Consider the following 22,261-nt stretch of genomic DNA (forward strand, 5'->3'; position numbering starts at 1 on the left):
ATTGCTTTGTCATCACACCAATGAAAATTCCTTTTCACACACCCACATGGAACATCAGCACAGTACTTTGACAAAAGCATTTGTTGTTTTTGACCTAATTTGAACTAACGAAGCTGATGTGAGGATCAAAAAGCCGATATGTATGAGATATTTATGAGGCTTTGATCTAACCGTAGGTGTCCTTAATTTGTGCTTAGAAACACGCCCAAAGTTTGGGCAAGAACCTTGGTGAAAATGGCAAAAAAAAGTATCTTCAGGTAAGCACCTATTTCTTGTGGTTTGTTCGGCGTGTTTGTCACTGAGATCACCTCCGAAACCTCCTAAACTGCTACAAAAGTGCCACGATGAAACCTACAATCAGGTTGCAGGCTAAACTCGACCAACCCCCCCCCCCCCCCCCCCCTTCAAAAAACCCAGATCATTTTAGCCACTTTAGAAAAGCTGCTGCAGAAATCAGGCAGCAAAATTCTAAAAAGAACGAGGACCAGTGAGCTCGTTTGTCTCCGTCACAGTTTTATCAAAAGTCACTCGAATGCAAGAAACACGACATAGAAAAATAATGGCGGTTGTCCCCCGACGTCAGTGGCGTTCCCATCCTCCTCTGAGCTCCGGAGCAGATGTTGCTGCAGAGTCTGCAGGTCAGCTCCAGAGGCAGATGTTGCTCACGCTCTGGCAGGTGGAGCTGCTCTTTGCGGGGGAGAGGTAGACCTTGCCGCTGGGGCAGACGCACACCTCGAACACGGCCTGTTCCCGGGCCGGCGACGCCGCGTAGACGCCCAGCGGGAGGCTGCCGAGCCGGATGGCGCTGGCGTCTAAAAGTATCTGTTGGGAAGACGTGCAGGAAACGGCTGGAATGACATCGGCAGAGGTGTCCTTGACCGAGACGCCTGGTGTAAACGCGTTGTGACAGGTGGAGTGCAGCTGATAAGACGGCCACGAGGAACTCAATCTCGCCATTCAATAGCTTTAATTTGGAGAACGAAACTGAATTTTGGGGCGCGCTAACAAGGCGGGGATGACTTAAGCAGCTGGTCACGGTCTGAATTCTAACCAGAGGCTTCTACCTGGGGTTGGACAACTGGCTGATGATGATGATAAAGATCTGCAGCTGCTCAGAGATGTTTGGAATGAAGAAAATAGAGGGTTTAAACCAATAGGGCTCACCTCTCCCTCTGTGGACTCCAGCTGGAGGTCCTTCCGCCCGCTCACCCCCAGCGGGCCCTTCTCGGCGCTCACTTCCACGCCCCTCGGAGCCTCCATGGACAGGGTCCTTGTCGGGGACTCGAGCCTGAGGAGACAAAACCCTGCAGGTTTCAGGAAGTCGTGACGACGGTTTAAGAGCCGGGAACTAAAGACGCGTTCAAGGTTAAACTTAAGGGTAGGAAAATGGATTTACGCTGAAGTCAAACATGCCTGCAGATGTGCACTGCAAACACGTTGCAGATGTAATAATTACGCGTGCACCTGCCGCCACCGTTATTCTAATCAAGCTCAGCTCCTGAATGCACCATAATTGTATCGCTGCTTTTTTGACCTTCAGAACCGCTGAAGCTAATGGAATTTCCACTTTTCTGCCATGGAGCGTTTTATCCTCAGAATAAGAGATAAGTGGAAAAAGCCAATCAACGTGGGGTTTGTTTTCATAACCCCAAAAACCGTTTCGAATCGATCCCCAACAGTCCCAAATCTGTTGAATGCAAATTTAAAAGGGAGACTTTAAGCGGCTGTCTGGAAACGGTTCGGGGCTCTATTCCCTCTCGAAGTGACACATTCTGGATTATGTTGCTTGAACGAAATGAATTTCATCTGCATTTGAAGAAGCTTTCACTTTGAAATCAGCTTTAGACGCAGCGGAGAGATTTGCGAAACGTGTCTGGAAACGCGAGTGTGGGTTTTTTAGACTTGGATGAAGGATGTTTCCAGAATATATGTCTGCTCGACTCGATGCGGAGAGCCGCCGACCTTGACCCGGGGTCCGCTCTGAGGGTTCTGCCTGGTAAATGACCCACGTGCAGCGCGCGGTTTCAGTGCAGGTATCGATCCACGCCCCTCCGAGCTTCATATGCGATTTAATTGTTGCTTCTCAGCAGCATCCAAACAGTTTAGCATCGGTTGCAAAACGGCAGAGAAAACCGTGTTCCTGAAGACCAACTGGGCGTCCAGGTGGAGCCGATGGCAGTCGTAACACCGAGTCTTGCTCCTCTGTGGTGACTAAAACCCTCGTCACGGCTAACGCCTGATGTCCGGCTCATCGGCTGCCTTTGGTCCAGGGTGACCTTTCAGTCCACATGCAACCAGAGCGGAACAGAAAGGTCAAAGCTGGAACCTGCTGATGCTAATCTTTGTCGACAAATGCTGGATTAAAACCGCTGCACATCTACGACAAGTTTCTAGAATTTAGCGCCGCCTCGCATCCAGATCCTGAGCCAATGTGAAGAAAAGCCACCGTCGGGTTTAAGCAGCAGGTCCAGCAGCAATCGATGGAAACTCGCCGTCCTTCTGGAAAACCACAGCAGCAAGAGCTCACTGCGAACGTTCCCATATCCGGGAGGACGGAGAAGAATCGGAAAGCAAACAAACGCCCTCCTCGCCAAATCTTTATCTTCTAAATGAAGTCGTAGCACTCGTGTGGTCACCCCCGCGGCTTAGATGGTTCTAAACGCTGCTCAGACCGTGAGCACGAGCGCACGTCCAGGCTTCCAAGAGAAGGTGGAAGGTCCTCACAGGTGTGGAACAGCACAGCATTTACTGCCTTGACCTCCCCAGAGCTACAGGTGACAGACGCCGCACCACTGTTGTTGTGGAGGACTCATCGTCGAGGCCTCTGTCCCCAACCCCCCCCCCCCAGTGCCAGGATCGACCCTGACGATCTAGTGAGGAGCCAAACAAACATGTTGGCAGATGCTGGGAGTGTTATTGGTGTTATTTACGCTCCCCTCGCGGCCTCCTGAGTGTAATTAACTCCTCTACAGTATGTAAATCAGGAGCCTCCCGGTGGTTCACCTGCTGCGCTCCACTGCAGGTCGCTGCCACCTGGAGCGGAACCTCATTCCGGCAAACCGATGCAGCAGGAATGCTAATCGCATCCAGACAGACATAAAGAGTCGGGGCGGCTGGATGTTTGTGCAACAATTTTGACTTTTTTTTGACACTCTTACGTTTCTTTAATAAACATTTTATTGTGCTTTTGGCTCTTCTGTGAGTGCCAACAGCAGAGTTAAACTTCACGCAGCGACTGTTGCGACTGTAGATCTGCACAAACTACGGCTCCCCGCAGGTTAGCGGCGTCTTTGCAGAGGAGCAAAGTGGCGAGGAGGGTAAAGGAAGACGGCAGTTTTGAGGCAGACGCGTCTCCTGGAGGGGTTTTAGAGCTGCTATAGGCAAAACCCGTTTAGGCCCTCAGAGAGGTGCAGGATGCAGCCATAGATGTGCAGGAAAAATAAAGCTCTCCTTTCTCAAAACATGAGAAAAGAGCATTTATGTTGATATTTTCACTGGAGTTATTCAGTGTTAAACTGAGCCGAACAAACTTGTAAATGAAGGAACTGATCAGAATTGAAGCCACTCCGAAGCTCAGGGGTGCTCTTTAAGATTGCGTCCACATTGCAGCCCAGTTGCCGTGCGTGTGTGTGTGCGTGTGTGTGTGAGAGAAGAGCGAACCTCATCAGTATTCTTCTCACTCTGGAGGAATTAGATGCCAGAACACTGCTTTTTCTGCCAACTTTGATCCCAGCTCCCTCCTCCAGGACCAGTAAAGGTGGACAACAAACCCGACTCCTTATAGCTCGTTAACGGGCCAGCGCAGCGCTCTGGAGCCTCGGGCGGCGGCTCGGCTGCGTTCACCTCTAATAAGCGTCTCAAACCTTAACAACTTTGCATTCATCACTGTAGAAACCAACAAATCAGCTTTGCTTTACCTAAAAACGCTCCTGGATCGGCCAAATCCCGTTTTATCTGTCGGACTTGAAAGTGATTTAGCACAGGCGCGCAGGTGAATAACGGCCCTGCTGCGTCTTCCCCATCAGCCTTAAAGGGCCGCCGATCATTCGGCATCATCCTTTAACGATCTCGGTTTGAACTGAACAGAATATGAGCAGGTAGAGCTTTAACGTGCACTTACCTCAGGTCTTCAGAAGCTCCGGACCGGATGAGCGGCGTTTCAACCGAACGACCGAACACAGCTCCCTCCGAGCCTGAACACAGCAACGTTCATGTCCACTTCTCAAGACAATAACGGAAGGTTGTTAGCAGTAGCAGACGTTTCCGCCTTTTTTCTTTCAACAACATCTCTATTAGCAGAAAATGACAAAAATCGCCCCAAACAGACTGAACTGCGGATGCTGTTTGTCCACTTTGTGCTTTAGCATTTAGCATCCAATTCCAGCTTTTTTTTCACCTGTGATGGTGAACTTCTCGCTGGTCATGACGACCTCTTCCTCATCTGCAGCAAACAGGACTTTGCCCCCCTCTTTACTGCGCACCTGCAGCCTCTGACACTGAGCCTCCACAACGTCTGGTCCTGCAAAGACAAGAACCTTTTGGGCTTCTGACCAAAAAAACAGCCGGATCGACCAACCGTGTGCAGTAATGAAGACGAGTCAGTAATTTCTTCTCCAGAAGAAGAGCACCAAAGCTGGACGCTTGTTTGGTGTTTTTCCAGATGTTCATTATTTCATCCCCCTTTCCTGCCATCTCTCCTCCATTAATTCAGGCGCAACGAGGGAATTTAATTATTCTCACGCAAAATACTCTTTCTGAGCTGATTTTCTACGTTAGGTCAAGCATGGAAGAAAAATCCCATCATATCAGCGGTCTTGTCAAATCATCGTCAAACCTCGACTGCTGTTAGCCGTTAATGCTAATAAGGAGCTCGTTTGTGCCCCAGTGCTCATTAATCATGTAAATAACTTTTCTAATTTAGATTGACCGGTTCGATTTCATCGTCCTTTTGATGAGTGCTTTAAAGGTTATCCCAGAGTCAACAATAAATGAGAATTCCATAAACAACTGGGGTGTTTCCAGTCAGCGGCGGCCCTACGGACAGCCTCGCTAACGTCCACTCACCCACTGTCAGCTGGCTGGTCAGCTGGCCGTGCTCGTTGCGTACGTTGATGGTCACGTTCTTTTCCGAGCGCAGCACCAACAAGTTGTCCTGGGAAGAGAGGAAGGAGAGCAAAGAGCCAGGTTAAGGGCTACCTCGATGATCCGGGTCTGAAGGAGGAAACCGCCAATAATTATGGCGCTCACAAAGCACATGTGGACGTAGGAGAAGCTTCTGAGGAAACAATTGCGCTTAAATGACTCAATCAAGCTGAATAAATCCCATTCCCACACGATCACAGCGGTCTCCTGCACACAGCACAACCACAGCGTACCTCCTCGAGGTTTGGGACACGACTTCAAGACCTGAGCACGGAACTCTGAAAACCTTCATCTAATCCTTCCAAAGTCCTTCGCTGCTGAATCCGTCTGTTTCTTCCACCTCAATGCTTCTCCGGGATCAGGTCAGGGGGCTGTAGCCCAAGTGGAGAGACCCAGTTGAGAGGCCGAAGTCCTGGATCTTCTCCAAACCTCAACAGGGAGGCGTCCAGACCAGAAACCACCTCCTCCGGCTCCTCTTCACATAGAGGAGTGTCGGCTTTACTCTGAGCCCCGACATCCTGCTGAGGAAACTCATTTCATCTGCTTGTAGCTGTGATATCCTCCCCTGTGCACAGGAGCCCTGCCTCCACCCCCCTGAGCCACAAGATGGTGGAGCTGAACCTCCACAAGTGAAAAATCTTTTTAATAAGAAATGCTAATTATTGTCTGGTGTTGGAGGTTGTGGCTCTAAACATCCCTCTAAGGAGGGGCAAACGGGTTCCTGCAGCCAATGACTGAGGCACTGTGCCACAGCGCTTCAGATGAAAGGCTTTTTAGTCATTCAGCTGAGGAAGGTCAAGTTGGGATCAGAGAGAAGGCACATAAATGGAGCTGGTTGTTGAAGGTGCTGCAGCTCCATCAGACTGAGAAATTACCATAGATCCTGTAGCGCCCAAGATGCTCCCCTGAATACAATGAATGAGATCACAGCCAGGAGGGAGAGCGCGCCGCTCCGCTTCCACCGTGCAGCTGAAAACAAAGCACCAAATATTTGACACCAAATATTTGCAGGAATTCATCCCAAACCAAAGTGAAACTGACGGAAGCGTATTTCCATACTAAAGTGTCACGAGCGGACGTTTTGCTTTGTGGTCAGCTGGTTTTCAGGAAACCCTTGACATCAAATGTCAGCGCCCATATCAAATAGGTTCCCGCGAGCTGGGTTTGAAAGTTGTTCCTCCTCAAGACTCCGAGTCCTCCTCTGCAGGAATAAGACCAGGTGATGGAACTGGGAGGGTTCAAGTTTCACCTGCATCAGAGGCTATTTATAGCTCAATCAGAGCCTGAGGAGAAGATAATGAGCCCACAGCCTGGAGACGAGATGGTGCACTTATAGCAATAATTCCCAATAAGTTACACGGGCAGGTTAAGGGAGAACACAGCGCACACGTGGATTCCAGTTGAGGTCTGTATCCTAGATACAGAACGCCCACAATCCGGAGCTGAGCAGCTCTGAAGCTACACGCTGTCCAAGCTATTCCCAAGAGTCTCTCATGAAATAACAGGCGGACAGGCGCCGCAGTAACGCGGCCGGGATCGGCACTCGTTTCGCGTCTTGATGCAATTAAGACCGACTGATTAAAGCCTCGTACGGAGTATTTTAAGATCAGAGTATCGGTGCCAATGTAAACCTGCTCACGGAAAAATATTTAAGCCGAGAGCCCAGATGGTAAAAATCCGTTGCTGCTCTGAACAAAATACTCAGTTGTGTCTGAATAGAATAGAAACACACACACACACACACACACACGCGCTCACGGGGAGGAAGCACTCAAATCTAATTTGACCCCTGCTCTCCTTAAACACAGGCAGACATTATCCTAATGCAGGAGGGACAAAACAGGAGCTTTTCCAAGAGGAATCTGTCAGGCAAGGACTTGCCTCATTTGTGTGAGTGTTCAAAGAAAAACTACCAATAGATCAAGCGGTGCGCTCGCTCAATTACCCAAATGTGATTTTTCAAAGCCCACCGGGCCGTTTCTCTCTTTCCCCCGCGTACGTGCTTCCACGCCGAGCACTCGCAGGCGCCGCGTATCTGGTCGTCAGCGTCGTTTGATCCACAGTGACGGTTCTAGCGGGTGGGAAGTGGCAAAACCAAAGCAGTTACGCAAAAGCCGGAACATTAATTTTCCGTCTAGGCCCGCATTCTCAAATCAAAGCCTGACGTTTCAGCCTCTTTGCTGCCTTCAGGTGCGGGAAAAAAGTCGGGAATGTTTATTGTCGTCTTCACAAGTGCGCCGAAGGTCCCGTGAAGAGCTAACACACGTTTTCTCTCCATGTTGATCTTCTGTAGCCGCCAAACAAGCTCAAGAGCAAATCAGTTAGCGAGTAACTTGTTTACATTGGAAAATTAGCATTCCTCGGGCCAACTTTCACCCCTTTAAAATCCACCAAATCTGCAGGGAAATACTTTGTCCCGCTTTAGTAGCCGAACACTCAATTAAGTTCATCAGCGAGTCGATGAGGTTCTCCCTCGCCGCTGCGATCTGGAGACGGTTCCTACAGAAACGGTCACGAAGTTTCAGGACTCTGAAATCGGCTGCCTGCTGTGGGGGGATCAAACTGGTCAAGAGCAAAACTTGGCGAAAAGTTAGGTTTAAATGTTAGATTGGGCTTTGTGATTAAGCGGCTCCTTAATGGGAGCCAATTGCTCAAGTTGCCACTGACGGCAACGACGGTTGATTAACTTCTGCGCAGCCTGTTATGTCCTGATAAAGCAGCCGCCAAATATACGCAGAAACAGGCGGTGCTGCGGTACGAAACATATGTGAGGGCTCCGATTTAGGAGGCTGCTCGGGCTGTCATTCCCTGCCAGCCGTCGGAGTTCCTGCCAAAAGAGTGTGGGGGGGGGGGGGGGGCTATTCCCACTTCTCAGCATCTGGCTCCCGCCGGTGATGGAGATTCAAAGTGCCGATAGATCCACAAACTAGAGCCAGCCCTCGACGGCAGTGCGGCGGAAGCAACCGAAATCAAACTATATTTAACTTCAAGACATCTTCGGCACGGCAGGGGTCCCTGTTTGAGGTAATGGGTGATTGATCACTGCTTTGTTGAGCGCGGTGGCCCGACCACGTGCCTGGCCTGGCAGGTAAGAGGGCCACAACACAGGTGCGTAAACCAGGGTGGCAAACGCGTCTGCGGGGCAACCGGGAAGACTGTTGGAGCCTCGAGCGTTGCCATTGCGAAACACAAAACTTGTGTATTCGGGAGATGATTTAGTTCCAACCGAAACATCAAAGGGGGTCAAATCAGGCATTCCAGTTGTTCCTTAATCATCTGCACCCACCATAAGCCCATTTCCAACGCCGCCGTTGCTCAGAATATCGCGTTTTCCGAGGGAACACCCGTTTCCCGCGCTGGAAATTGCCATCTACACCGTGTCTAATCCCTGAAAAGGGGGATGATCCAGCCGAGCATTCGCGGCTGATGTGGCTGGGAGGGAAATTCGGATCCACTTTGCTCTTGGTTGGTTAATCTACTGAGCATCAGGAAGGACAAAGAAGAGACGGGAAGGGGGGATTTATCGCACAGGCTTGAATTGAAATCCAGCCGGACGCCTGCAATCTTGTGATGGTCGTTCCTGGTCAGAAGAGGCGAGAGGCAGCCTGTTACCAGCACGTGCTGATGGGAGGCCTGATAGTGCACGGCCGCGGGACGGCAGGAAATGAGGAGGGTGCAGAAGGAGGGCATAGGACAAAAGGCAGTTTCTCTTTCTTTGGGTCCAACTATAACAAAAGCTCAGCGGAGTGCCGGATCAAAGGAACGCCGGCGTGAATTGACCAGGACTTCCTCGGCGCTGCCGGATCAATACAGGGTTGTCTGAAGCTGTGAAAACACCCCCCCCATTCCAACAGAATGCTCACTACAGCATTGATCAGGAGCTACTCACCCCTCTGGACTGGATCTCGTTCACGTAGAGAGGCAGGAAAAACTCCGAGATTCCCTCCAGGCGGATTCCGTCCTGGCCGAGCCGAAGGTTTCCCATCCCAGCCTGGACACACAACAGCGCGCGTCAGTACACACAGAAAACAGAACAGGGATGTGGCTTAGAAAGAGCTGGAACTGCAGGATTCCAGATAGAGCCACAGGTGAAGCTACAGTCGGGAAATGAGCCTTGGGAGTGGATGTAAAACAGCAGAGTTCCAAAGGAACAACGAAACATCGGATTTTATCAGATGCGGCTTCACATTCAGGAGGAGGTGGACGTCCACAGTCTTCCCACGTGGCTCCATGAAGGCAGTTTTTCAGGGAATTACAAGAGAGACCTTTGGGGGGAGATGGCAGGAATGAGAGGTCATCCTGACTATTAACGCTGCAAAAACACGGATCATCTTATGACTGTCAGATTCCAGAGGTTCTGCCGTCCTTCCCCGGCATCAGCGTGTCCCCAGACAGACCATCATATACCTGCCTGGCTCAATACATGACATTTAGTGCCGCCTGGCGAGCTCTGCTGGAGCGGAACGCAGCGCCAGCTACAATACACGAGGGGGCGTCATTTGGCGAGCGCGCTCGTGTCCGACTGCCTCGGCAAAGTAGATTTTCTGGAGTGACACCGGCAGCACTGATAAGGTCCGAGTCATGACACAGATTGATGGTCAGAGGAGGAGCGACAGCAGCAGTCAGAGGAGGCATCAGTCACCGGGGGGGTGAACCATGCGCACCCCCCCTGGAAATGACAAGCTTCTGCCTGTTTGTTTGAGATTAAGCCCTGCTGGGATTTTCCTTTAATCTTTAATCAATCCCAGATGAGACCCAGCAAACCGGAGACGTGAGACAGTCTCGCTCAGACAGACAGTTGAACCTTCCCGATCTGGAACCAGCAAAACTCCACTCTGAAATCCAAATTGGCCCCGACTGTCTTGTCTTTGGCCGATTTTGTCCTCCCCTGGTCGTCTGGCTGCAACGGAGGTCAATAGCAACGATCTGGCCGCACTCACCAGGGAGAAATTCGTAACTTTCATGATCCAGACGGTCAGGGCCAGGTTGACGATCATGGTCGCCAGCAGCAGCAGCAGGAAGAAGAAGACGCACCTTTTCCTCCAGCCGTACAGACCCGCCGGGTACGCCGTGCCGCCGCCCCCCCGCTGGAGGTGCAGGGAACGGGAGGCCAGGATAAACTGTTCCTGGGTCATCTGCAAGACAAACGCAGGGATCCGTGATGTGTCGCTCAGACGCCAACGGCAACAGGGGAGATTTGTGTGTGCCCTAAAGGTCACTGGGGTCACAGAAGGCTTAGCTACCTTCGTACGTTCCAGACCTGAGGCTGCTGAGGTTCTCAGCGATTTATGTTTGTTAATCAAACACACGCTGACATTCCGCGTCAATACGGATTTAATAACACATCGGATTTGTTTACAACGCTAACGACTTGACATTTCCTCAAAACGAGTCACTGCAAATTTCAGCGGCTTCCTGCTGCCGAAGGCCGCCGCCGGCGTTCTCGCACTGCCGTCCACCGGATCAGGTGGCGCCGCGGATGTGAGAGAGGGTTCGACTCCAGGATGATTCTGCAGCCAGAGTAGGAAACATGAAGGATGAATTATCAGATGCCTCCTGGTCTACTGAGACTAACTACCAAAGATCTGAGGAGGGCCACTAGATCCAGAGCAGAGATCACTAGCAAACATGAAAAAGAAACTACAACTTTTTAGTAAAAGCCGTAAAAAAAATCCTAATGATGTAGAGAACACAGAGGTATTCTCAGCGAAAACAAACCTGAATTCCACACCTGGATCAGGAACCCTGAAACTAAAGCGTGCGGGAGGTGATCTCCATCCGCTTTTGCGTCTCTTTTTCCTGACCATCGTTCAGGTCAGTGGTGGCAGACGTCTCTTAAATGGACGTTGTGACTTTGCGGCAATGGACGACCCATAACGGCGGCCTAGAAACGTCAGCAATTCCTTTTAAGTGGCGACACAGATGAGGGACGCGGCCATCAGGAGCGGGTTGACCAAGGCGGCCTGAGTATAAAAACTCTCCCCGCAGGAGCTCCAGACAGCTGCGATCACTGTTATTATGCATCATTCTGGGGCTTAAGTGGAGCCTAAAGTATCCAGGTCTCACAAAACCCACCAAAAATAGCACCGAACCTACAACAGCCCTGAGATCACCTCGCTAATGGAAACTCCGGCACTTGCAATTTCCCACCCAGACAAAAGCGCTGGGGGGGAGAGCTCATGCATACATTATCCTGGTCGAGCAGCTTATTCACAGGGTATCGCAGGTGGCGTTTTGTCAATCCGTCCCTTCAGCATTCCGGACGTGCTGGACTCTCCCAGGACACAGAGAGCAAAAGCAACAGTGAGGGAAACAAGCAAAGTGTCCAAACCTGCTGAGTAAACGCCTGATTATTCAACTCAAATCATGCCATTAAGGGCCCCCGTCTCCTCAACATACCACCTGCAGGAAGAAGCTCAATAGCATCAAGGTGAGAGGAGACGCGTCTCCACGGACGCCAGCGAAGACGATTAGAATTGGAAAGCGGATCAATTCCCAGCGAAGCTAAAAAGAAACGGCTACAAAAATGGGGGGTGAGGTGCAGACGTGAGCCTGGGAATAGGGCTCATGCAGAAGGTCCATCGAGAGGCCAAACAGCAACAGAACATCAGGTAGAGTTGGACCTGAAACCACTGAGAGCAGAAAGCAAAAGGAACCTTGAGTAGGTACAGCTCTGGTTCCCTGCGGTTCCTTGATGGGGCTGCAGGAGCTACGCCCAGGCTGCAGGTTCCTCCTCTCGATGGGGGGGGGGGGGTTCCATGGGGGTCCACAGAGCTTCAACTAAAGACATTACAGAAGCCGACAATTACCCAGAACCCCCCCTTCCTCGCTCATCTGCACCAATTACCATGGAGGGGGATCTTGCGCACGCTGTTTTGATCAAACATTGACACGCTGCCGAGGCAGCAAAATGCAGATTGAGGAGCCTCTAATGAAAGAAAATGAGGTGTTATTCATGCTCAGCGACGCTAATCAGCAGATTGAGGAGCCGCTCCCTCGCTCGGCGGCGCCACGGGAGCCTCGCCAGGGCCGCCTCAGCTGGAGGTGAGGAGGGAAATAAACCCCGTTTGAGACGCGCTAATGACAGCAAAGCTCCTGCTCCTCCGTCCTGCTCACCGCTGAGGGAGATACGTGAGAATAAAGAGTTAAAGTTGGGCGCCTGCTCTGCCCCGAGTTCTGCGCCTCCATCAGCTCCGACACCGCCGCCCTTCATGGACAAGCGCCAGGGAAAGGTCACAGCAGAGCAGCCTCAACATCACAGGCCGTTTGAAGTCTGGAATTTCCCCCTTTTTCTTGCTTTCTGAGGAGATTCTCATTGGGGAAACATGTGAGAGCAGCACAAGAGTGGACAACAAAGCTGCCGGGGGGAGGGGGGCTGACCTTTGAATCATTAATTAGCCTCACACTTCTGGAAGGTAGATGGCGATGATGGGGGGGGGGACGCAAAACTGCTGCCCAACACAAACATTTTCCAGATGCTCCTTAATCCCCCTGAAGAAGGTCCAACCAGGACAAGTTGGAACAGAAAGCCCCATCGTAGCATCAGCGTCCACTCAGAGCCACCTTAACTCGAGTTTATCCACGATTACGGTTAAATGACGGATGTTAGGAGGTCATCTTCGAGTCTGTCCAGTCCAGTTCCGGCAATTTTCCACATTTGGAAAAATCCGATGCGCTTGTTGGGTTTGATGAGACGCTAAACGGGTGTCGGTGTCTGGCTGGAAGCTGCAGACGGGACCTGTGTGGGACAGGTCCCTCACGCACGTGTGGGCTGTCCTCGGCCCGTTAGTCCGGAAAAATAATGACAAATCAAGCAGGCGCAATATTTACGCGCAGCCACAAAACTGCCTTCGGGATTCGAGGAGAGATGCGTGCGCGGCGCAGCAGGCGGGTGCGCGTAGAAGTCCTGGGGAGTCGTTAATCTTTTTGAATTAGGCTGGTCTGGGTTGGTTAAACATTAAAATCTCAATTGACGCGCACCTGTTGCGGAGAACTCGCGGCCAGCGGCTGTTTCCAGCCGCAAATGAGACGTTCATTGACATCAAACTTTAGATTATTACGCAAGTAATTAGTCGTTTTCTCACCTTCAGGGTCTCGATGTCGAGAGTAACCGACTCCGGCTCCATGTTTGGAACCCTCACATGTTTCCCATCAAGTTAAAGGCGGACAAATCACGACGGCCGCATCCAAACAACAACAAAAGAAATTCGCGGAGAAACGTGACCGATGTCCGCTAATTATGAGCTCCACATTTCGGAAGGTACTTGTGGGATATTTTAAAGTTCTCTGACCGTAAACGCGGCTCACACAGTCGTTATAAACGGTTTATTATCACCCGCAGGCGCTCCAAGCGGACAAACCGTCCGAGTCCGCTCCGAAACTCGATCTTCTGTCAAGCTCGGCGTGATGAGCAAGATTTCCGGCAGTGAGTTTCAAAACAAAAGTCAGGAAACTTCCGGTTTTTCCACAGGAACGCTTTAAAAATTTTGCTCCGTCTCAAAATCAAAACGTTCAAGTTTGTATGCAATATTATATTGTATAGTTTTATTTATATCAAGTAAAAAATAAGTAGCTGTTGTCCTTGTTGAACATTGTAATCAAAGCAACAAAAAACTTTACGGTGACTTTTTACGGTTTATAGTTGAAACAATAGATATATATAAAAGAAAAACCATATGTGCGTATGATGGGGGATTGATTTACTTTATACGTTCCTGTTTTATTTTGAAAACTGGGTTTTCTTAACGTCCCGCTTCGTCAGTAACCAATTTGAATGACTTCACACTGTTGACAAACACGTTGCAAATGTAACTTTTCCAATTTAATGGCTGGATAATCTTTCCAGAAGTCTGTCCTATTATAGAGTTGATTGAGACAAAGATCAGCTCTGGTCTGTCGATGCCTAAAAAAAAGTCTGCCATACTGCAATGACTCCTTACATCATGTTCGACAATATTTAATATTCATATGTGTGATACGACCACGAATAAACAGATTAAGCTGCCACAGTAAATCAATTTGAAGCATTAAATTGCTTCATCGCCATCTTGTCTTCTTCTTTAATCATTCAATGCACTCTGCAGGGCACTTGGCATCATTGCAACCCGAACAACTAATTGCTTGTTGGCCCATTTGGCAACTTGCCCCAACAGTTATTTGAAATAACTGAGGGGTAACATACTTGCGTGCGCGTATTGCATTATGTATCTTTATTATTATTATTGACCGGCTGCAGGATCCACTATCATTTGATTCCTGTATTTTCTCCGTTTGTCTTGACGCACTGAACTAAACTTATTGAATAAGGCGAGTAAAACGAAAATATTTATATTTAATTGAATGGTGCTTTAAAGATTTAAAAGTCAGAAAAAAAATCAAGGGCGCTCAATAATATTAATCTCTTGGAACAATTTGCAATATTCAATTAACTTAAATATATAATTGTATTTATTTCAAATAGTGTGTACTTTTATTTCTGGTTTTCTTTTTTCGATCGCTGCAGTTTTACCAAATATCCACCAGAGGGAAGCAGAGGCGCTGCATCCAGGCAAAAGCAAACGAACCCAAATCACTGTAGGTGGATCCAGCTCTGAACTAGGATGAAGAATCGATCCACCGATTTCACCGATACATGTAGTCATCATCGCCGGGATGTCTGACTCGAAGCAAAACGAATCACAGAAAAGGTATTCGATTATATTCGAATCTACAAACGTATGTGACTTTTTAGGAACATTTATTGTTCCGTTATGGTGTAAGATTTTAATAGTAGCGCTATTATTAGAAGCCACTTTCGTTCATCATTCGCTGCTTAATTAGCGTCATTTGTTGCTCGGACGAGCCAGATTAAGCGAATCATTGCTGCGAAAATGTAAAATATCCTTTGTTTTCGCAGTGCCAAAATAGCAGCCGGGGCTGTGGTGTGTGTTGAGAGCGAAATAAGAGGAGACGTTACCATTGGTGGGTGAAGCTATTTAAAAGGTTTTCATGTGTGAGTGCTGGTGCATTTATTTTATTAGTTGTTTTTTTGTTTGTTTGTTTGTTTTTAAAATATTCATTGCATTTTTACTTTTTCAGGAGCTAGAACGGTGGTCCACCCCAAAGCAAGAATCATAGCAGAAGCGGGGCCTATTGTCATTGGAGAGGGAAACCTAATAGAGGAGCAGGTCCTCATTATTAACAGGTACGGCTGACACAGCCACATTTCAAATTAGACAACTCTTTTTGCTTTCATCTTGTCTTTGCCCGCTGTTTTCCTCCATCAGTTATCCAGAGAACATCAAACCAGACATGGAGGACGTGGAGCCCAAAACCATGGTCATCGGAACCAATAATGTGTTTGAAGTTGGATGTGGTATCCTTTTTAACCTACAAACAGTGCTGCAGCTATTTATCACTCCAAAACAAACCTGATCAGAGCGATAATACCCACGTCCACCAGAGGGCGCAGTCGGGTTGGTAGTATCGAATCTGTAATCCTTACAAATGGCGACACCAGTTTCTCAAGCTTTAAAAATCGGAGACAACAATGTGATTGAGGCTAAAGGTGAGCATTTGCATTAATATGCAACGTACGTTATGGAAAAATCTACTGTTGAATCTGAACCCTTTTGCATGTCACTCAGCTGTTTTGCATCTTTTGGCTCCCAGCCGATCTTGGCAGGAACGTGATCCTCACCAGCGGCTGCATCGTTGGCGCGTGCTGCCAGGTCAACACGTGCGAGGTCATGCCAGAGAACACGGTGGTGTACGGCTCCAGCGGTATCAGGCGTGTCCAGAACGAGAAGCCCCAGGTCAAGACTCCGCTCACATTTGCTATCAGCTCTGAAATTCTGATTGATATTTAATGACTGGACCATTTCCCGCCTTTTAGCCTCAGACTCTGCAGCTGGACTTCCTGATGAAGATCCTGCCCAACTACCATCATCTGAAGAAGACGGGAAAAGGAAGCAGCACGCCTGTGAGAAACTGAAGACATCTGAACTCACATTTCTGTCCCAAGTGTAGCGCTGCTCCACTATTTTTGCACATTAAAACTACAAAAAAAAGCACTCTGAGAGCTCAGACCTCTGCCAAGCAGGTCACCTCCCTGCATATCGTGACTTTAGTCCAATAGTATAGTTATGTGACACTGTAGCTCACTTCAGGATCAAAGCCCCTTGGCTTTGATCCTTTTACGATCAAGGGTCAAAGAAGCCAGAACATCACCAAGATGTAATCATCATTTTTCCTGATCAGCCTTTCTTGAAATTTTCATGAAAATCCATTTCTATCTTTTTTAGTTATTTCACTAAGATGAACGTCAGCTATCACATAACCTCCTTGGCAGAGGTAACAATATTACTGTCAGTCACACCCGCTAATATATGTATAACTAATCCAATCATGAGGCAATAAAATTGGCTCTTATTCTTCCGAGTGGTGTTTGATAATTTGACAGTGTGGCCACAGGGTGGAGCCAGCGAGCAACTGTCTGCTCTTTGTTCTTCTGGCGTTTCATCTAAAATAGCGCTGATAAGAATACATCTGAAAATCACATTTCCACCTTTCTTTCTAAATATAGGTGTGATGTCGCTTTGTGAGCTAAAATTATTCCCTATGAATGATGAGAATCTTTCAGATTCTTACCTCCAATTAATCCTGGTGAGGTTTAATTGGATGTTAAGTGGATTAGCTTGAATGCTAATTGACTGGTTTGCTTGCATTTGGAGGAGAAAGGCTGAATTGAATCTCTAGACAACTAAAACTGTAAACAGTGGGGCCATCAAACAGTGCAGTGGGTGTGGCCCCCATCTCCCCCGGTCATTACCATCACTGGTGCCATACCAGTCCTCCGTCCTGGGACTGGGGAACTGTCCCTGATGCCTGCTTCATTATTTTAACTAGCATGGGTGTGGCGGCTCCAGAGTCCCGTGGGTGGCGCCATCTTCTGTCTGCACGACCTTCGACGTGCACGTGGTGGGCGGTGCAGCATCCTGTAATACTGAAATTTAAAGAAAAGCCTGATGCCAAATGGAGCTGCAGCCTCGGTTAAACTTGTGAAACCGCTCCAAGTTCGCTCAGTCTGGAGTTTATTGGATTGTAGACACTGGTGGGGATGGGGGGGGGCTGCAGGGCAGCTCCCTGCAGGGGTCACGCAGCTGGTGTCGCACTCTGCCAATACTCATCCAGTCCTGTCACGGCGGCGTCCGTGTCAGCCAGGAAGGCTAATTATTTCAGCAGCGGAGCACAGCAGGGGCCATGTTTCGGCCCGTTTTCACTCTGTGATTCCCTCCCGCCGGCAGACCGCCATCATCTTATTTTGGGGGCAGTTGCCAAACGCGTTGGTTTACTTTAACATGACGAGGGAGACAGATGCCGGGTGCAGTTGGACACAAGTGCAGAGTGACACGGATCTCACAGGGAGGCAGGAGTGGGGTTTTAATCCACGGCGGGCTTTAAGGGAGGCAAAACGGTTGTGATGATAGCGACGCATGGCAGGAATTTGAGAGGAAGTTCAAATGTTCTGTTCTATATTTGGATGTGGTTATTTATACTGTTCCCTTTACTGTACTGTACTTAAATCAGTCAGCCTCTGCAGCCTCGGCGACACAGCACAGTGGAATTTTTAGCCCAATTGGCGCCAAAAATTGGAATCTGGGCTATTCAGCGATGTCTATTATGCTGCCCACCACCAAAAACAGACTCAAATCAGCTGATTTTCCCTCCATCCAGAGATTCTGTAAGCAAACTGTATGAGTCAGACTCCCAATCAGCTCTCAGTCGCTCCCGACGATGTAGCCGTGGTGCCGCAGTCGGTCGTGGTCGAGCAGGTCACCGGTGACTCCAAGAGGATAAAAGCTTTCTGACAGCTGACCTTTGCATCCAGGTCCACTCCAGCAAGAAGTGAAATCTGACCTATAGGCTGCTGATTTAATTTATTCACATCGGGGACACTGACAACACCATGTGCAGTGATATTTTTTTTCTCGTTTTTTTTTAGCAACGATAGCGGCGTGTAAACACCATAGCAGCGTGCGATCATTGAGTCTTGCTAAACTTCTATTATTATTATTGGTTTAACAAAGGAAGGGTTGTCTCTCTGTGCCTCTCTTGGTCACAGATTACGAGCTGTTGTGTCTCATATTTTTATAAATTGGAGTGCCCCCCCCATGGCGTACTACTGTTCTAAATTCTCTGGACCCTGTGACACTGCCCCTGATGGTGGACGGCAGTATGACTGCTGCTGTCACTGCAATTTCTAAAACGTTAGCTTAATTATTTTTTTTTACAGTAGGAGGAATTGGTGTCGTCTATTTTAATTCAAACTTTCAGATATTTGGGGGAAAGGTTACCTTGCAGTTGCTACGCAGGCCTAGCGTAGTAACCGTGGGCATGCTAGCATACATCGTTAGACTGCTGGACTGTTTATACGTGCTGACGGTGTTTAATCATTAAAGGCAGAAGTAGAGGTGAGGCGCTGAGTTTTAGTTTAACTTTTTATTGGTTTAGCTTCACAACGAAGGCACTTTTATGTACTCCTCTTTGACCTGTTTGAAGTCCAATCAACAGGTATGTTCCATTCTTTCGAGTCTGAGTCAATATTTGTGAGGGCAACAAAGCTTCTCTCTGCTGTTTCCATGGTTTAACCGTGGGTTTCTAACTGGCCTGGCTTTTGTTCTCGGTACGGCCCCCTTGTGACTTTTGAGATTTAACACATGACCAAACACCAGAATGAAACATTGGGTTCTACATCACTGCTCAGAAATGCAACCACAACACTTCCTACCGAGTAAATGTAAGGTAGTAAAAGAAAAAAAAAATCATGTTTTGATGGAAATGCCTTTTATGAGGCCGGAACAAAGCGTTAAAGGCCTGATGTGAAGCTCAATCCACCGGTAAATATTGCTCCAAAATCTTGTCAGACTGAGAATTTGGTTGCAAAGGAGGTTCGTAAACCGGTGAGCCGGAGAACGTAAAGCACCAGGCCTCCACTGACCAATTAGAGCGGGTCGGTCTGACCGCAAATTGCTCGTTGGCCATCCTCGAGGAAGATCAGAGGCCACCGAGCGTCAGGAAGGGAGGAACAGTATGTATCAGTAAGTCAAAGGAATGGAATGGCCTGGCTCGGAGCCCAAAGAGGGCCACTTACCCCGCATCACTCATGAGGCTGAAGCGTGGCGCCCTGCCAGAACCAGAGCTGCTGTCATGTCTACGCACAGGCCTGCTTGTTTTTACAGACGACCTCTTGATAGATGGCAACATTGTTCCCCCTCTGCCTTTTTCGCTGTTTTTGAGGAAGCTAGCAGCCGTGGAGAACAGCGGTGGGGCTCTGATATCGAGTGGGCAGACTGAAAGACTCGTCTTTGACTCCGCGGGCCGCAGGAGTCCTCCCTGGGGGGGGGCCCGCCTCTGGTCGATACATCGGCATTGTGTCATGACAGATTGTTTTTCCGAGGCTCATATCGCGCTGGCCTTTTAGATATGAGTCAGTGATCCAGAAGATGATGTGGAATAATCTGATTTCTGTCTCAATCTCCAGCGCTGCCTTTGTTTCAGCAGAGGTTGGAGTCATCAAAGGCCTCTTCACCCAGCAACCAGATAGCTTTGGAAATGTCTCATTTGTAAGACAAAATACAATTTTGTTACATACCTCTTTATATTGTGTGATCTTTATTGTCAAAACAATATAGAATGGCTGCTAAGCTAACATATTTTGATGTTCAAAATAATTGGATGCAACTGGCATGTGATCGAGTTGCTTGGGTATTGAGCCAAAATCAAGCATAAAATTGGTGAGCACAGCCGAAGAGAGAAAGCCGTGCTACATGTTTAGGTATTAGCGATGCTAATTAAGTTTGGGGAATAAACATGGCGTCAAAAGCAGCGATGCTAACAGAAAAACAATTTGGTCATTGGGAAGAGCAGGAGCAGGCCGTAGGACGGATCCTGAGCCACGAAGCGTCCTTCACCCATGTGCTTTTGCTTCACGCTACAACAGCAAAGCCAGCCAAGCGTGACCCACCAAAGGTTCCATCAGACAGAAGTGGAACTGGTACCAACAGTAAAAAAAAAAGCCCTACGGGAACACTTAAATGTGAAGCCCTCCTCGGCTCGTTTGTGGATATCATCCTGGCCATTACCCAGAATGCTCTTCTTTGTGTCTCCGTCACCTCGAACTAAAATATCACGGCTCCTTCAACCCGTCGAGCCAAAACGGTGACGTTTCCCGAGCGCGGCGCTATCTTCGCGTGAGACTGGACCATGTCAACGCTGGTTGACGTGTTACCAGGGACTTTGTGTCCAGTGCGCACCCCCGCTGTCCACTGTGTGCGTGCGTGTGCACGTGCGTGTTTATGGTGTGTGTGTATGTGTGTGTGCGCTTTCCTTTCTCCCTCCCTCTCCGAGCATCAGACCACACAGCTCAGCCCTGAAACCTGTCAAACACAGCTGGGACATCTCCCCCCCCCAGCCCCGCCACCTCCTCCCACACTTACCCTCCTCTCTGCCTTCCTACCCCCCCCCCTCCTTCTGTCTCCCCAGACTCCAGCAGGAAGCTTTGATACAGGAGTGTTAAGCAGCGAGGGAACATTTCCATTTTTATCTTCTTCAAGACTCCGGGACCCCCCCTCCCCCACTCCACATCTCAAACTGCCTCTCATCAGCATAAAAGATTCTGCCTTTTCTCTTCCTCATCGTCGAGGCTTCAGATGCTGCATAATTGATACAGACATGATCTGGGAGGGGAAAGAGCACGAATCCCTTTGACCGATCCGCCGCGGCTCCCCCCCCCCTTTGTTGCTTTTGAGGTGCAGGTTCAGCAAAAACCACCCGCTCCTTGTTTTGCACTGGCTGTCATAAAACGCTAGCTAGCCGTCCTGCGCAATAAATGTCAGCCGACATATAGTTAAAGTCTCGGCTGCTGTCAGCTTGTGAACTTTTCAACATGAGGTACAAAGGAAGGCAGTTGCTCAAAATAAATGTTTTGAGATGTGTTCATGGATGGGGGGGGTTGGGGGGTGGGGGCGCACTGAAGTCTGGCTCGTCACCTGATCGCTGCTTTTAAGGCTGGTTTGCAGCTCACACTGTAGAAGATAATAGGTGTGCTGCGAAAATTCTGTTTGCTCATCCTTTGTGCTGTTGAGACATCGGTTCCTCAGCTCCAGGGCGCGGCTTTTCCCCTACTCCGGGGTCGTAAATCCTCTTGCTCACATGGCCATTGCATTTGAGATCTTGAGCCACGCACAGGTGACCTCGCCTTTACCTGCAGCATCCGGTGGTTGCAAAATCCAGACACAAGAGTGATGTCAGAGGAGAAATATTTCTGCCTGAAAGCACTAAACTACTCAGGAGGCCTTGATGTTATGAGTCAAGGACTAGCCAAAATTTGTTAAGCACACTAATAATAGCCTGTTTCCTCGGCTAGCTGCCGATGAAAGATTGTGCCGAGTACTGCAATTTAGGGGCTGGAGAGAAACATTGCAGAGTCAAAGAAAACCTCGTGATGCCAGATTTACGAGGGGAGGCAATGGCATAGAACGCAGCTACCTTCAAGGGTAAAAAGTCCACAGGCTGGGACATAAAAATGAAGTAATCACTGTGAATATTGGTTAAAATGACAGGAACTTGGTGGGAAGCAGCAATGCTGAACGTTCCTGATTGGCCATTTCTGCAAACACACTAAAAATCTGACAACTACTGTAGTTTTACTGGAGTTGGAACTTTGCGTTGTAATGCTAGTCCAGCTACTTTTCTTTTTTCTCATAAAAACCCAAGCGACAACCTTTAAGAAGATAAACTATTATCCTCTGAAAATACAGGGACACCGAGTCTTTAATGTTTTCATTAAGCTAAGTTTGCCATTATGGATCTGTTCTGTAATCAGTGTGGCTTCTCTATCATTTTTAGTTAATATTACAGCCAGGTCAGGTGACCAATTGTTACTGATCACATTGGGAAGACTCACAGCATGACTTTCAGAATCATGTCTATCTACAGAAATAAGCAATGTTGTTGCACTTTTTTTGAAATTCCAGACATTTTTAAGCAACCACATTCAAGTTCCATCCTTTTTCGGGGGGGTTATTTTTTATAGTTTTCCATGGCAGGTAGTTGATGTCGCCAAATACATCGAGGTTAC

At 48.7% G+C, this 22,261-nt stretch overlaps 2 protein-coding genes across 4 annotated transcripts; one reads left to right on the forward strand and one right to left on the reverse strand.

Annotated features, from left to right (window-relative positions):
* Positions 1 to 496: 496 nt before the first annotated feature.
* Positions 497 to 13,552, reverse strand: LOC101072877 (zeta-sarcoglycan-like). 2 transcript variants are annotated; one of them, XM_003976006.3, is made up of 8 exons: positions 13,227 to 13,552; positions 10,083 to 10,277; positions 9,032 to 9,133; positions 5,065 to 5,152; positions 4,397 to 4,519; positions 4,121 to 4,193; positions 1,165 to 1,288; positions 497 to 822 (listed from the first exon to the last, which is right to left on the reverse strand). In XM_003976006.3, exons 1-8 carry the CDS (start codon positions 13,266 to 13,268, stop codon positions 640 to 642), a joined length of 930 nt encoding a protein of 309 aa, XP_003976055.2. In that variant the 5' UTR covers positions 13,269 to 13,552; the 3' UTR covers positions 497 to 639. The 2 variants fall into 2 exon arrangements, with proteins under 2 accessions (XP_003976055.2, XP_029695747.1); XM_029839887.1 differs by lacking the exon at positions 10,083 to 10,277.
* Positions 13,553 to 14,678: 1,126 nt separating this feature from the next.
* Positions 14,679 to 16,560, forward strand: LOC101072655 (dynactin subunit 6). 2 transcript variants are annotated; one of them, XM_011616888.2, is made up of 7 exons: positions 14,679 to 14,828; positions 15,038 to 15,102; positions 15,220 to 15,325; positions 15,408 to 15,496; positions 15,632 to 15,688; positions 15,793 to 15,935; positions 16,016 to 16,560. In XM_011616888.2, exons 1-7 carry the CDS (start codon positions 14,794 to 14,796, stop codon positions 16,112 to 16,114), a joined length of 594 nt encoding a protein of 197 aa, XP_011615190.1. In that variant the 5' UTR covers positions 14,679 to 14,793; the 3' UTR covers positions 16,115 to 16,560. The 2 variants fall into 2 exon arrangements, with proteins under 2 accessions (XP_011615190.1, XP_003976054.1); XM_003976005.3 differs by having other exon boundaries at positions 15,641 to 15,688.
* Positions 16,561 to 22,261: the final 5,701 nt, after the last annotated feature.

This window comes from Takifugu rubripes, chromosome 8 (genome assembly GCF_901000725.2).
Source record: "Takifugu rubripes chromosome 8, fTakRub1.2, whole genome shotgun sequence".
In the NCBI taxonomy this organism is placed as follows: Eukaryota; Metazoa; Chordata; class Actinopteri; order Tetraodontiformes; family Tetraodontidae; genus Takifugu; species Takifugu rubripes.